The following is a 12,952-nucleotide window of genomic DNA, read 5'->3' on the forward strand; positions in this document are numbered from 1 at the left end:
ATGATCCTTTGGCTATGGCTCTGCTGCTGCTTCCCTGCTGCCGCAGGGCAGCCCGACTCGGAGCTGATGGCAAGGTACCTGGAGGAGAAGCTGATGGCAGACTACAGCATTGCGGAGCAAGTAGGTGTTAAGACAGTTGTTATTTGGGGACATCTGGTGGCTTGTGCCCCGTTAATTGGCATGGATTAATTGAAAGTAGCCAGCTGGAGAACTCTTGGACTGGTGTGTGTCCAGGGCTGTCAGGTGAACAAACTGCCTGGATAGCCCCTGTGGTGATAGAGAACTGACAGTAAGAAAAATGCGCTGAATTTGTCACTCATTTGCAGTCACTTTCTTCAGGGTTTGGCATTAACATGCACAGCAGGCTGCTAAAAGTGAATTTCATGTATCTCTCTGTGCAGCATGCCTCTCTGCTGTCCCCATGGCTGAGAGCTCAGGTGGTTCTTTGAGGTAAAGCCCCAGCACCCTCCTGTGCTGCCAAGGGTTGTGGTCTTAGTGCCTCTGGAGAGCTGGCATCCTGATAGCTGTGTTAAACAGTGTGTGCTGCAGGGACAAGAGAGTTAATGCAGTCTCCTGGCCTTGCGCCAGTCTGAGTAATTCGGAGTATTTCAGGCCCGGAGGAAGGCTTTTCTGCCCTGTCCTCTGGTCTCAGTTGTACCGTACTTGATTTTTAACTGAAGCTGGATGAAAGGAACTTCCATGTATTTCAGCTAGTAAAATGCCTCTTGACTAGGGGAGAAAAAAAATAAATTCTGCAAGTGATGACTGTTGTATTGTGCCATTGTGCAGCTTAGATTTTCTGGAAAAATGGGCCTGAAAGGGCAATGAACTTTTTGCACATTAGAAATGACATTGCAATAGTAGTTTAGAGGCTGCGGTTTAAAAGACTGAATGCTAAACCTGTGCTCACATCCTTCAGGTCTATAGTGGATATCATGGGTGACTTTACTTAAGTTACCTAAATACGCAGTTACCTTAACTTGATGAGATCTGAGAGGCTCTGTAGTATCTAAGACCTGTAGATGTGATGCAGGATCTACGAATCCTCATGGATGCCAAGGGGGATACTCTACAGTGCCATAGGCAGTACTAGATGTCTGTATTTGGCATCTTCTGTCACACATAGGATGACTGAAACTTTTCATACGTATCTGTACCTGTCTTAGAGTTAGTCATTCAGTTGCCCGTTCCTCCCATACTAGTATGGGAAGGATCACTCTACAAGAGTGTTCATCTCTCTCCTCTGGGAGGTCCTCAGCAACTTTTTTGCCAATCCTGTTTACTGCAGACACATATTTCTTGTTGGGGAATTTAGCAACAATCCAGGACTGTCTTGCACACCAAGATGTACAAGTGGTAAACCATCTTCAACACTGTCCTGCTAGTTGGATGGCATCTGGGAGCACTCATTCATCTGCTTATGGGGAGAACTGTTAGGGAGCTAGGGCACATGACAAGAGGCTCTTTATCACCATTACACTAGATGCAGTTCTGGTCAGGTCTTCAGTGGTTGTTATTTGCTACTGTGCTTTGGCAGTAGTCATAAAGTCCTAACAAGCAGAATTTACTTTTACTGACCAATATCTACCAGTTATTCTCAAGACTTCAGAAGCTATCTTTCTGAGAGAATCACATCATCCTCTCCTCTCCTCTCCTCTCCTCTCCTCTCCTCTCCTCTCCTCTCCTCTCCTCTCCTCTCCTCTCCTCTCCTCTCCTCTCCTCTCCTCTCCTCTCCTCTCCTCTCCTCTCCTCTCCTCTCCTCTCCTCTCCTCTCCTCTCCTCTCCTCTCCTCTCCTCTCCTCTCCTCTCCTCTCCTCTCCTCTCCTCTCCTCTCCTCTCCTCTCCTCTCCTCTCCTCTCCTCTCCTCTCGTCTCTTTTGAGAATTTCCTGAGAGAAATGCTTTTCCTACGTTCTAATTTTACAAGATGTTGGCTAAAATAAAGATGAAAAATAAGATTCTAACAGAGAAAACATTTAATTTCTCCACTAGGCATTTCTGAGCTCGCAATGCATGAATAAAGAGAAAAAAATTATATATTTGGCAAGGGGTGACTTTGTTTTCAGTGTAAATCAAGAGAAAGGGCAAATCAGGTAAAAAATTATCATTGCATTCCACTTTCACCAACATTTTAGAAAGTCACTTGGCTTCCCTCATTGTTCCTCACTGACAAGAGACTTCTACTATGTATTGAGGAGGGATTGGATTTGGACATGTTGTTAAGCCAAGACTTACATGTATGTGGAAAAAAGTCAGAGGAGTTGTAGTGAAGGGTGATGAAATGAGTAGGACTGTGTTGTCATAGGTGAAATACTTTGTCTAATAGTAAAATTCAAGTAAGGATGAGGAATGGGCTTTGACTTTTATTTGATGATTTAATTGGGCTCAAAATGACATTTAATAAGCAAATGAAACTAGTGCAGGGCTCAGTTTGTCCTGCTCTAGTCTGATCAATTGCTAGGCCTCCAGAGGTCCTAAGGCAGAAAGGATTGAAGTAACGATGCCCAACATTGGGTTGACAGACGTGTTTTACCTATGAAGTTATTTCATGTGATCTATGGTTAACTTCCAGCTTTCCCTTCCTAACAGAGACTAGGAGATGGGGGCTGGGAAAATTCTAACAAAAAAATTGCATTTGTAGTGTCCAATACAAAAATAGATGGACATTATTTTCCTGGGAAACCATTTAGAAGAGCTCATCATGCATCGCACACCATGCCACTGGAAAAACAGTAGTATAGAGCCTTTGTGTACCTCCATAGGAAGCTGTCAGAGAACATGGTTGAGGATGAAGACGCAGCACGGACAGCCACTGCTGATGTCCTTGCCTTCAAGTAGAGACATTCTGGATAGGTAGCATTTGTAAAATACACAACACCTTCTCATTCATGAGAGCTGCATTCCTGAGCTTTGATGAATGGGTATGCTAATAGAGAAGAGATCTAGGTTTTGGTTTAAACCTAAGGAACATTTGAACCTGGCCATTGTGTTCAGCCAGACAAGCTCACGTCTGGATTTAAACAAATGACAAGCTTTTCAAGGCTCCATTAACTCCTTTAATTCTTTGCAGGTTGTACGTCGTGTCCCAAGACAGACCAGATTTTTGCAGAGGCTGGTATGTATCACCCTGTCTTTTACTTCATGAGAATTACACTTGCTCTGAGCATCTATATGTATGTGCATCCCTGTGCCCAAGAGTAAACTGTATCAGTCAGTGATGGTAGGGGTGTGATTCTGGGGAAAAAAAATCTTAATTTTGAGTCACCCAACAGGTACAAGTTCTTCTAACTCATCCCAATCCATCTTCTCAGCCACAGATTTGGGTAGTATCCAATGCTATCATCATCAACCATGCAATGAACGTGAATGAGACTGATGAAATCTCATTGAATTTCAAGAGAAAAAGAGAGTTCATTTTGAAATTTGAAGATCTGTTGTTCTCTGTTTATACAGAAGCCAGAATTTATTGAAGAAAGAGAGCAAAGAAGCCAGTATCTTCCTTTTTGGTGGGGGAATCTAAGCTTTAAGATGTATAGAAAATTTGTCAGATCTGGCTATGTTGCTGCACTGAAATTTGCATGGCTTAGATAAGAATATGGCTAAAGCCAGTGAAATCGCTATTCATGGCCAGTTATTTTCCTGGTTTCTTTTCTCTGGAAAAGAACTGGAAGAACTCATTTCACACACTGAACAGCCATCAGTAGCTTCTGGCTCCTTTGATCTTTGACACTTGAATCAGCACCCTAAGGGAGAGCAATCCTCAATCTTATTACTAGTTTACAATTTCTAATCTGACATGTAGTCAGTATATTTTGATGAAAGCAACTGATAGAGGCAAAAATGTGGAGTGAATTTCATTTATCTTCAGCTCTTTTCTATCTTTCCAAAGATTTCTTATAAACAAACACAAAATAATATGTTTGGCAGAAAATTTTCAGCTCCCACTTCATCATAATAACTGGGACATCTTCAAAAAGCCTCCAGCCAACCTTTATTGTAGCAAAGTGCTAATCCACTGCCTTGGCACTCCCTGGCTTTATTTTTAATAGGAATAATAAATCACAGCAATAATAATATTAAACAAATGGTTTGTTTTGTTTTGCTTCTCCTTTGTGCTGTCTCTCTTCTTCTGAAGACCTTAATAAAAAGTGGGGAAAACAAGCAGGCATTTGTGCAGCTGTAAGTCAGAGAATCAAGCACTGACGGATTGTGTAAAGGCTCCAGGGAACATGCGAGAATCACAGACTGGAACTTGGGCTGCCCGCCAAGCCCGACCTAGCAACCTGTTTTGAAACCTCCTCTGCCCCCAGCATTTATATTTTCTATATACAAGAAATGGCAGATCCCTTCCAGGGCCGTAAGGCTCTTTCATCCCCAGTAGTATATGATGCCCTGGCACAGTGTTTGCTTTCTCCAGCAGCAACATCTACCCACCACAAGGAGGAAGAAGTGCTGAATGTATTTTTTTTCCTTTTGTTTTTGCCATTTGACTGTGAAGATATTAGAACTGGAGCTTGTTTCAAGGGATGCAGAGTTTAACAGAGATCAGTTGAAACTAGCAGATAATAGACTTGGTAGAAAACATCTAAAGGATGTGGTTCTTCATATATAACAGAATCATAGAATTGTTCAGGTTGGAAAAGCCCTAAGATCATCTAGTCCAACCATCTACCTGCCACCACTATTGCCTACTAAACCATGTCCCTAAGAACAACATCTTCACACTTCCTGAACATCTTCAGGAATGATGTTTATAAAATGCCACGCTGGGTATAGGAATTCCTTCAGCCACTAATTAGAGGAGTCCGAGAGAAAGTTCTTGAGCTTTAGTACCAGGTTGGCCAGATCTTAACACTCTTCTCTGAGCATGTACTATTGATCCCTGCCATTGGCAGGCTACGTTCTTGTTTTGACAAGTCAAGATCTGCCACTGCAAAACCAGTCTGTATCTCAGCTATTTGCTGTTGAGCTTTCAGCCTGGTTTGCACCCACAGATTGTGATGAAATGCAGAAAATGAGAGTGAATGCAGGACATTTGGATCTAAGGAATTTGCTGCATTTTCAGGTTCTCTCTTTCGCTTCTGCAAATCCTTTTTAACACCTGATAGGCCACAGGCAGTTGATGGTACAAAAGAGTGAATGGAACATCATCCCATTAGATCTTGAAATGTGCCTGCAACATCACTCCAGATTAAAACTCCCCATCCTCTCCACTTTCAGCAGATAGAAACTGAAAATTCATGCCTATGTGTGTGGGAAAATCCTAAGAACAAGCTGCCCCATATTTTGGGAATATTGTCCCAGTCACCACCAACTGACTAAAAGCCCCTTGTGGCCTAAGGGTGGACATCTACATTAAGTAGATATATTGTAGTCTAGATACATCTCATTGAGCTGTCTGCAATTAGTGAACCAGCTCACACTGAAAATGAGTTTTTGCCATTGTGCTCCATGGGAGCTGAACCTGTGCTGAGGAGGATGTACATGGAGACAGAACAAATCAGATATTCTCCAGCTGTTAAAGACTTCTCTTGTGATTAGGTCCATTTCAGACATATCCAAGCCTTGAAAGTGTAGGCAAATGGGGCCTTATTTCCAGCTGTTGATAGTTTCATCTTTGTTTCTAGTGGATTCTCATCCTTTCATTTGCCTGGAAGCCACTAGCCCAGCAGCTTTATTAGCTGGATGCTCATTTATTGCTATTCTGATGCCATCAGCTACCGCAGAATATTTTCTGTTTCATACTTATTCATACAACAATTGATCCCTTTGTTAAGCCATTTGGGAAAATTGTTTTTATTGGGAGAAAAAGGCTGGTAGTGCAGCTGAAGAACATGTTTGTGTTTTCACAAGTCTCAGGGGGCTATGATTTTTTAGTAGCCTCAGTAGGAATAAATACTTGATGTACTTGGTTTAGCAAAATTGCTCTTTACTTGCAACATATTTTACTGTTTAGCTCCCTTCTGCTTTTGAAGTTTCAGACTTCAATGGTTTAAAGCAGCAAATAGATTATTTTCTAACGGGCTACTTACAGTTAAACACACTGAAGTCTTCTAGGATGAAAACTATTGAGTTCCATGGAGACGTTGCTGTCAAAAATCATCTTAGACTGAAGAAATGCTCCAACCCCAGACACATTCCCATGCAGCAGAAATTGGCTTCCAGCTTCCATTGCTACATCATGTGTCATTCTCTGAAATTTCTGCTACTTCTTTGCTGGAAGAAATCCAATATGGGCTAAAAGGCTTAAAATATTTTGTTTGAGATGTCACTGTGTCAGTGTTTCTTATTAAGTCTCTTCCATCCATTGGCCGAGACCTCCAGCATTGATTCTCAGCAGAGGAGGACTCAACTCACTCCAGTGACAGCAGTTTTTCTGTTTACAAAACTTACAGATCTGACTGTGTCAGTTTTAAGATGCTGCTCCATGCGCAGTGATCTCAGCCTTTCAAGAAGTCTTACATCTGCTCTTGTGACATCAGTTCTGGACCCTATGGGGAGATATTTTGGGCTTCTCTTCCAGGCCAAAATGGGCTAATCCTCACTGTCTCGAATAGTCAGAGTTGAAGAGTGCGACTTAGGATACAGATGGATTTTATCAGTGTATTTCACAACACAGATGCTGGCAAAATCAGAGCTCTTGTGCTGCCGAGACCCTTCCTGAGAATTGGAGAATGACTGTAGCTTTTTGACCTTGTGTACAAACAAAGACACTGCCATGTCTTTTTAAGTTTAACTTTTGCATCTCACCTGATATTTTGGAGGCAGTCCTCACCTTGCTTGCTGTGTTTCTCACAGGGAGTCAAAGACTCATTGTAAAAGGGTTCATTCTTTGAGAATATTAAATATTAAACCCACTGTAAAATTGAAGGGGAGAGTTACCTAACTCACTGTTAATGGGTAACCTTTGATATCTACAGGAAACTAGGCCTCGGATGTCTGAATTCTCAGTGAAATCCACAATCATTTCTCGCTATGCTTTCACCACGGTGTCCTGTACAATGGTGAACAGTGGATCCGAGGCACGAGAAGCCGTGTTTGAGATGCAGATCCCAGCTGCAGCTTTCATCTCCAACTTTACCATGTACGTAAGTAGTTCTGACAGCTAGGTGAATGTTTTTTCCATCTCACAAACAGGTCTCTGAGATTTTAAACACTGGCTAGCCTGCAGTTGGACTGTATCAATGCTTTTTGCATTTAGAATAGTTGCACTTGGAAAATACACACATGGTATACTTCATCCAAGAATATCATGGCCTCACAGCACAGAACAAATGCTTGGAGGACAGGATACTAAGATTCAAGCCCTCATTGTACATGTGGAAGAGCATTCTTCTATTTCCCATGTGAGTGCACTTTAATAAATTCCTTCTCCTCTTTCTCAGATTTGGACCAGAACAACTCTTCTAACCTTTCCAATTAAAATTTCAGCAACACTAGCACAGCATATTTATGTCTCCTAACTCTGTGGTGCCTCAAAAGCTTCTTATTTTTCTACGTTTTCACAATCTCAATGGAGGACAAGGGTCAAATCACAAAATCATAGAATCATAGAATCACAGAATCACTCAGGTTGGAAAATACCTTAAAGATCATTGAGTCCAACCACAACCTAGCCATAATACTCTAACAACCCTCTGCTAAATCACGTCTCTGAGCACCACAACAATCAAAACAGAAGACAGGCTGACCTGTTGCTGGAGGTGCTAGTCATTCTCTGGGTAGCAGGGCAGGCAAAGGGCAATCAACTCACACTCAACTAACTCACTAAGGAATAAATGAGGCACTTGGTTTTAAAATGTGTTTAGTTTGGTCATGCTAAGATTCCTACCTATGGGTAGAAATTACTGCCACTACTTTGTCCCTCACTATAGCAGATGAGGGGTAAGCTTTTTTTAGGAAAACTTTTTCTTGGGTTGAGTAGAAGGAAAATTAGCCTTTTGCCATTGCCCATCCAGGTCTGTAACTCATTCTCAGAGAGATGCATTTTTGTCAGCAAAGCAGCTACTTGAGAGAAGCAATTCTGAATATTGCCACATGCACTGACACAGATGGTGGATCTGGGACCATACACGAAACAGTGCTTGTTGGGAGTCTGGCAATTGCTTTGCTTTCAGGCTAATGTCTTTGTGCTCTGAAGATTACATTTTATACTGGCATTTAAGAGAAGTTAAGTTCTGGGGTAAAAATGTGCTCTTCCAGCGAAAGCAACCAGGGCACTTCTGAGTCAGCTTCTATCCCACTGATCTGAGTGAACTCAATAAGAGTTGTGCTACTAACTGTCCACATGTGCACAGTCCATGTGCCCTTCTGCAGAGAGCTGCACAGCTCTCACTGTTTGTAGGTGCGGATCAGTCATGCTGACATCTCTGATCTCTCTAGGAGCATTGGCAACAAGACTTACTATGGGGAGGTCACAGGGAAAGAAAAGAAGCACAGCAATGATGACAAAGCAAAGATGAAGAAACCTCCAAGTCCTGTGAACGGAAGGCAAGTGTCATGCATTCAATTATGTTCTGAGAAGTAATGTACTCTCCTCCCATATTTATTTCTGGTTGCTTTGGTATACACACGTATGGATCTGTAGGAAGAGGAAGGAGCTGAACAAAACATTGTCTTCACTGCCTAGTGTCGTTCCCATGCTCCAAGTAACCTAAATGTGTGCGTGACCTTTTCCGGCTCTGTTACACAACTTTTTCACTTCCAAGGAGGTCCAGGATGTCGGACTGATATACTTGAGAGGAAAAGAAATCTTGTTACCTCCTGAATAACTGGCAGTAAAATTAAGACACACTGTGCTTCAGTAAGCTACAACTTCAAGACTGCAAAGATATTCAGTAGTAGAACCACAGGTACCCTTTTGCAGTCTTGTCTATTTGCCCTGTTCTCAGTGCTTGACCATGTGTAGTCTTTTTTTGCCACATGCTGTCAGAAAGTCCCATCTCTTTAACAATCTGAAATCCTATGTTCATCTGAAGGCACTTTGGCAGATCTGCAGGCTATTCTCCTCCTCTAATTTGATAAGTGCCCAGGTTCTCCTATATAACTTTCAAAGAGTTGCAAGTCTGAATGGATTTTTCTGCTTTAGAAAATCCTGCATGACTCCTTGTTGCCTGTGATAGTAAAGCTACTCCAATATGAAACACATGATCAAGAACACATAACTAGACCATTACTTCTCATATTAGAAAAATGATGAACTGTACAGAGGGAGAAATCTGACAGAGATCTGAACTTGTGTGAAAAGAGAATAGGTATCTTTATTTTCTGTCTTTCATAGAAAATCTAGAGAGAAAAAGAATAATTATGTGTCAAGTTCTAAACAGACAAAACAATGTGTTCTTCCTATAAATCATGTTTCTTGCCACTAAGAATTATGGATGTCAAGCTCATAGTGGATTCAAAATGTGACTAGTCTGGTAAAAAAAAAAAAAGTCACAAGCTTTTAACAAAGGACAGTCTCTCAGGATCCAGACATAAAAGGGAACCTGTCACATTGTAGTCACTTGGAAGAGAAGAGCCCTTTCAGAGAGGTGTCCAGAGATGGAAATGCCTTTGTGGTCCTGTTTTTCCCTTCTGAGTATGTAGTGATAAACAGCTAATAATAGGGAAGAGAAAATAATTTGTACTTTGCTTAAGGTACTGCAGTGAGTCACTGGGGCAAAGGAAAGAATTAAATATGGGTCTTACGAATCCTTGTGTTTAGAAACCAAGAGGTAGTCTTTCTTCTGGTCCTGCTCTATGCTATAGATGTTTGACATATTCCTCTTTTCTTCCAGAGAGAATGGCTACGAGACATTCAAAGCTTCAGTTTTCATTCCTCGGAAGATGCAAGCCAACTTCCTACTGCATTATGAAGAGCTCTTGCAAAGGCGATTGGGAAAATATGAGTATATGGTCAGCATCCGGCCCCAGCAGCTGGTGGGGAGGTTACGAGTGGAGGTGAACATTCTGGAGAACTCAGGTATCATTTCACTGGAAGTGCCTCCCCTTCGAAACAGCAAGCATAAAGGCAATGGAAAAGCTGAAGGTAAGGCGAGATTTTATGATCCATGATTTTGTTATTCGTGACATCCTAATAATTTCTTAGGAACTGGATTGGAACTGTTGGGAGTTCTCTGGGGCATTCTTGAATAACTGCATAGACTTGGTTTTCATTCATTTACCTTCTGCTCCAAATGAGCTAATAAACAAAACCCCAACATTGTATTAAAGCCTCATTGCCCAGGATCAAGACTATTGTCACAAAATAAAGGAAACAAAGATAACATGGAAAATAAACACTAGGAACTCATTAGGTGTGAGCTACTCTGAAAAATTCCAGCTATAACTAATTTTTAGAATACTTATTATAAAATTATTATTATTAATAATAATAATTTTATTATTATTATTCTTTTTATTTTCCTTTATGAACACTTACAGTAGTCACTGTATGGCAGGTACACTGCACCCAGGGGTGGCTGCACTTATGTGATAAGCAAGTCTCCAAACACTGTGGGCTGTCAGCAATTTCTGTTTAGAGACCTTTTTCACTCATTGGCAGGGCAAACTCCAGTTTCAAGAAAGTTGGTGTAGCGAATATGACAGGAAAAAGTTTTCAGGTTTATAACTCCGTGAAGTTGGATGGTGGGAATTCAGTCTTAGTGCAAAGGCTGATGGCATTTGTCATAATTTCTAGAGACAACTGTCTGCGTGGTGTCTGTGCATAAGCTCATAAGAACTTTGAATGTTATTAGGCTGATCCCATTCAATTCAATACGGCTGTTTTCTATTGTCTTTAGAAGCTTGGAACTGGGCCTTCAGGCCTTGTGCTCAGTATTTGAGCAGCTTCTTCTCTGGCTCTACATCTACTGGGAACTGCTCAGTTGAAGTGAATTGTTTTTTCCATCCACCCATGCCAAGGCAAGGATCGGAAATCCTGCTTTTTAGAACATGGGAAATTCCATGAGGAAAAACCACTTTCCAAGTGTCTACTTTTATCCCAGCCATCCTTGGACTTGTCCAAACATCAAGCAAAAATTAACGATTTTTAGTGTAAACTAACAGCGAGAAGCACAGGATACTGGGACTGATACATGTTGGCAAAAAAGAAATGGTAAAGTTAGAAGGGTGAGTCTGACGTGGAAGCAGGATGTAGAAGCTTGTGAGACTTGACCTCCGTTACTCTAGCTGACATAATACCAGTGAAATCAGTGAAGCTGTTTGTGTCTGTCAAGTGAAGACTGTGATCAGGGAGTTAAACTGATCACTCAGTCTGGTACTACTGATTTCATCCAAATAGCACTGAAATAAGTATTTAGACAATGCTCTCAGAAATGTAGTTTGAATTTCGGGTACTCCTGTGTGGAGCCAGGAGTTGGACTTGATGCCCCCTATGGACCCCTTCCAGCTTGGGATATTCTTTTATTCTATGACTCTACGAAGTCAATGGCCCTGCTGACTTGAACTAACCTCAGGTCAAGCCACATACAGCTAATTAGTCTCCCTGCTACACATTCATGCACTGTGTAGTAAGCGTGCTCTGTACCTCATCAGGAGGACAGGAATCCTTTTCCTCCTATCAGGGACTATCACAGTGCATTGTGGCATATGGTTTCCTGCAAAACATCTGCCACTGATCAGTGTTGGAGATGGAGCAGAGTAGACACACGGTTGGTCTAGTACAGTGTGGAAATTCTTGTGTAAATGCTATACAGGGAAAAATCCTGTAACTTGCTCTCCAAATGACAATCTGTTAGCACTGATAATTCTTGGCACTGTGTCTGAGATTCAAAACAATACTTTTAAAATGGACCCAAGCACTATGATTCTAAAATCCACCCTATCCAGCAAAATGTAGATAAATAGATGTGACATTACAGTGGGTAAAGCAACTGAAATTCACATTCCTTTGCTTAATCCTTATTTAGAATTGCTGCTACAAACTCTTTCTATTTTCAATGAGTATATACAATTTGTGGAATATGTTTTCTGAGGTGCAATCACTGCTGTGGAAGTTATTGAAGTGCTAAACATGCTTTTGGGATCCACTATTAGCAGGCAGGAGTGTGTTATGTGTCTTTTAGATCAAGGCTTCATTGGTACTCAGATGACCAATGCTCTGATGAATATGTAAAGTTAAGAAAATCAGTTGGGTTTGTAGAGCTCCTTTCTGATTTGAAGGAAAATGAGGAAATAAGGACTAATGGGCAGACAAAAAAAAATAAAATCAAAAAGACCTGACAGAGGATCTCAGAAGGTTCTCATACAGGTCTCGGAGAACAACTAGTTTCAAATAGGAGAGATTTATTGCGTGTGACCTTTTCTGACCAACAAGATCAACCACAGATGGAGTAGACAATAGGAACTTCCTGCTTCCTGAATGTAAGTGGGAATCACAAAAATACTCCCAGAGAGAGCAAGTTCAAGGCACTTTGAAATCCATCAGACTCCAATCTATTTTCATCTTTTTACCTTGATCCAGAAAGCAAATCATCTGAGCCATTAGTCTCTGCAAAGCCTTCTTGCTCATAGTACATCCAAAGACCCAAGACCATTAGTAAAACTAATGTGAAAAAAAACCTTTAAGTGCTCCAAAGTTGAGAAATGGCTGATCTGTACTTTGTGGACCAATTGTCCTACATTTGTTGTGCTTTTCTATGTGCTGTCAGTAGATCCAACATCCCATGCAGGAAGCTTAATTGAAAAAAAGTTTTCTGCTTAATGTTCATTCACAATTTGCACTTTTGACCCTAGCCAAACTGCTAATATCCATACGGTCTGTGACAAATAGAAGAGAAAACTTTAAGACTTACTGGCAGAAGATGCCCCTTGATGTGACAGAGTGACTGACACTTTTTTGACATTTAAGGGATAGCACAGAAATTGTAGCAGTAGACACAGAATAGTTCATTTCTGCCCATTTTTAGTTGCCCAAGATACAAAGATTGGACTTGGTTCCAAATTTTCCAG

The 12,952-nt window shown here is 41.2% G+C and overlaps 1 protein-coding gene across 1 annotated transcript in view; it reads left to right on the plus strand.

The window, feature by feature from the left end:
* Positions 1-12,952, plus strand: part of ITIH5 (inter-alpha-trypsin inhibitor heavy chain 5) — a gene marked incomplete at both ends in the record, with an annotated part of 45,790 nt that continues 32,838 nt past the window's right edge. Inside the window, 5 exons of the mRNA XM_079549802.1 lie at positions 1-120; positions 3,069-3,113; positions 6,919-7,082; positions 8,381-8,492; positions 9,782-10,028. Coding sequence (XP_079405928.1) covers positions 1-120; positions 3,069-3,113; positions 6,919-7,082; positions 8,381-8,492; positions 9,782-10,028 — 688 coding nt within the window. The remainder of the gene's footprint in view (positions 121-3,068; positions 3,114-6,918; positions 7,083-8,380; positions 8,493-9,781; positions 10,029-12,952) is intronic.

Source organism: Tetrao urogallus (genome assembly GCF_951394365.1).
Source record: "Tetrao urogallus genome assembly, chromosome: 1".
NCBI classification, from domain to species: domain Eukaryota; kingdom Metazoa; phylum Chordata; class Aves; order Galliformes; family Phasianidae; genus Tetrao; species Tetrao urogallus.